The following is a 3,109-nucleotide window of genomic DNA, read 5'->3' on the forward strand; positions in this document are numbered from 1 at the left end:
GCGCACATTAGATGTTCTATTAAGAGCTGTTCACATATTCAAATTCTAAATTATTAACCATAAATATTACAAGATAAATACTTAACTACATTTTACTGCTGTAGTCGCTGCATGCCATTTAAAGTATTTCTGCATGCGGTCAGTTGGTACAAGCTGTAGCGCTCTGAAAATCTGAGTTTACAAGTTGCTGTTATGAGTTCTACAAGGACTGTTTCTTCTATGGAACCATCCTTTGGTTGTGCAGGTCCTGGAACACAATACATCGGTCACATCCGCAGTGATATTCAGTTGAGAGAACAATAAATAATTTTCTTTAACGTTGTCATGATTATTGGTAATATCAGGTCCTGCAACCTTATTGAGTCAGTCAGGTTTTCCTCTTCCATTGGTTTTGATTGGCAAATGCTAATGTTACTTGTGGACTGCAGGGGGCGATGTGTTTCTGCTCTGCGTATAGTTGTCCATATTATAAACTGGCCAAATCTCTCTCTCTCTCTCCCACTCACTCTTTCTTTCAGTGTGAGTGTTTCTTTTCATCATTCTCCTTTCAGCAGAAATGATCCTCTATGTGCCGGCAGTTGCAGCTGCCCTCAAGGACATTTTACTGATATTTTTTATTCAATTAGCCCCCCTCACAGTCCCTCCAGACGGATCTTGTGTTATATGTTTTCATTCAGCAGGAGGCACATGGTTCACGCACATTTGCACACCATGACACAGGCTTTTAAGTTCAGATGCCAAAAGCAAATTGCTTATTTTTCTCTTTAAATGCACCTCCATTTTCATTTGATCCAAAGATCTCACAATCATTTAAGGACATTCTATCTCAGCCCCATTATTTCATAAGAATAGGTTTTAAATTTCATAGAAGTAAAGGGAACGAAGAAGATCTTGATCAGATTGGAATCTAAATGCATTTTCTGCCAGTTCTAGTTTAGAGAATTTCAAATGTGAATAAAATCAGTTGAACTAGAAGCCTCCTTTCTCCTTTTCACTTTATCCCCGTCATCTTTCCACCTCACCTTCTCTCTCCCTGCTTCAAGGGTCTTTTCACACGCTCACGGCTCTCCTCTCGCTGTGCTGTTTAACCAGCCATGCCAATGGCTGCAAATTGAGAATATTATTTGGTGTTTGGAGCCATCACTTTGTTCAAAGAGCCGCCGCTGGTCTTCCTTTATGAAACAATGACAGATGTACTGAGATAAATGAGTGGTGGAAAATATGGAGGGGGATGAGAAGGTGGGGTTACGGTCACTCATGATCATGAAGGCTTTTGAGGATAAATAAATGCTGTTTTTTACTCACACAGGGTCCAGTAATTTGAGACATAGAGTTTGTGGGAGAATTTTGGAAACCTTGTGTGAAAACACAATTGTCATTATTTATTGTCTTTACTGCCACTAATGGTGCAGAATTACACCCTTCAGGAAACTGATTTGATGATCCTGCCTGATTCAGCACCATGGACAGCATACTATTATTATTATTATAATTTTTTTTTTTTTTTTTACAGTTGCAGCTCACATTGTAAACGTATGCTTAATTTGGGTTTATAAAACTGAAACCCAGCCACACATGCACCAAAATACACACCATTGCACAAAACTAAACTGCTTCATTTTAGTGAATACACATAAAAGTGTGTACTCATAGGTAGATAGTCTCTCTCTTGACTGTCCCACATAACCTGATGCTTTTATTGAAATAATCATTACACATCCACCTTTCACTCTTATGTGGGATGTGTAATAATCGTTGTGTTGAAAATACTGTCACAGCACTGCTGTAAGATTTTAACATGTACATGTCTCAAATGCGTGTATCATTTTTCCATTTAATTTGTCTAAGTTCCATTATTCTGTTGAATATTCATGCAACTCAGCAGTTTTGATGTGTGTGAAAGAGGAGAAAAGTCACATCAGCCTATCTGAGTACTTCACTGTTTAATTAAATGTGATTTAACTGAACATAAGATTTAGACGGAATTACTAGACTGAATTTCTGAGACAGAGAGAGAGAGAGACAGAGAGAGAGAGAGAGAGAGAGAGAGAGAGAGAGAGACAGAGAGAGAGAGAGAGAGAGAGAGAGAGAGAGAGAGAGCACAGCCCAAAGGCTGAGAGAGAGAGAGATAACGCATGAGAAAGAGAGAGAAACAGGGATGAGGATGGAGGCAGAAATGAACAGAGCGCAGAGAGATTCACAACATTCTCGCGATTGATCAGGAAGCAGGTGCTGGACCTTCATCCACATCAGACTGAAATCAGAGCAGAAATGGATGTGCGGCAGGACTCGATGAGCTCCAGCATCTGACCGAAAGAACTTCTGATTCACGCGAATCTAGTCTCGAGGTCATCGATCATCAGTTTTTTCATTCTATTTGAAGCTCTGCGCGTTTCGCTGGATCTTCGCCGATTTTTTCGCCTTCAAATCAGTGCGCCGGCTCATCCTCTGCAGTTTGAAGCTGCACCGCACGAACGGAGGCTGATCATGAATATAAAACACATCAGATTCGTCATATAATGGGGATCGAGGACGCGAGCATGAGGAACGGACGGGCTCTGTCCGGTCAGTGGGCCGACAGCGTGGTGGTCCGGCCCCGGACGACCGAGCAGCACATCACGGTGAACAAGAGACTTGTGCTGGGCTTCGCCATCTCCATCCTCACCCTCATCGTAGTCACGGCCATCGCAATCACGCTCAGCGTCAGCTTCGAGAGATGCGCCGCGGAGAGCAGCGGGGGTCTGGCAGCGAACGGCTCCAGCAACAGTAAGTGGAAACAGTCCCGGGACGGAAACATCAGTCACAGAGACTCAGAAGACGGCCAGCAGCCCTGGAGACATCTGCGCTTACCGTCCACCCTGCGCCCCCGCCACTACGACCTCCGACTGTCCGTGTACATGGAGAACTTCACCTTCTCCGGCGAGGTGAACATTGAGTTTGAATGCGTCCGCTCCACGAAGTTCATCGTGCTGCACACGGACCGGCTGGAGGTGGAGAAGGTGCTGGTGTATTCGGACAGTATGAAAGCGGGCGCCATGAGGATCCAGCGTCGCTTCCACTACCAGCCCAAGCAGGTGTATGTGATCGCGCTGCACAGAGAGATGAAGCC

At 44.0% G+C, this 3,109-nt stretch overlaps 1 protein-coding gene across 1 annotated transcript in view; it reads left to right on the top strand.

The window, feature by feature from the left end:
• The first annotated feature begins 2,151 nt into the window (after positions 1 to 2,151).
• LOC107710667 (thyrotropin-releasing hormone-degrading ectoenzyme-like) overlaps positions 2,152 to 3,109 on the top strand; it is a 68,259-nt gene continuing 67,301 nt past the window's right edge. The window contains exon 1 of the mRNA XM_016515496.1: positions 2,152 to 2,990. Within this exon, the coding sequence (XP_016370982.1) occupies positions 2,520 to 2,990 (471 nt within the window). The 5' untranslated portion in view covers positions 2,152 to 2,519. The remainder of the gene's footprint in view (positions 2,991 to 3,109) is intronic.

Source organism: Sinocyclocheilus rhinocerous, unplaced genomic scaffold (genome assembly GCF_001515625.1).
Source record: "Sinocyclocheilus rhinocerous isolate Xijiao unplaced genomic scaffold, SAMN03320098_v1.1 scaffold357, whole genome shotgun sequence".
Classification (NCBI taxonomy): Eukaryota; Metazoa; Chordata; class Actinopteri; order Cypriniformes; family Cyprinidae; genus Sinocyclocheilus; species Sinocyclocheilus rhinocerous.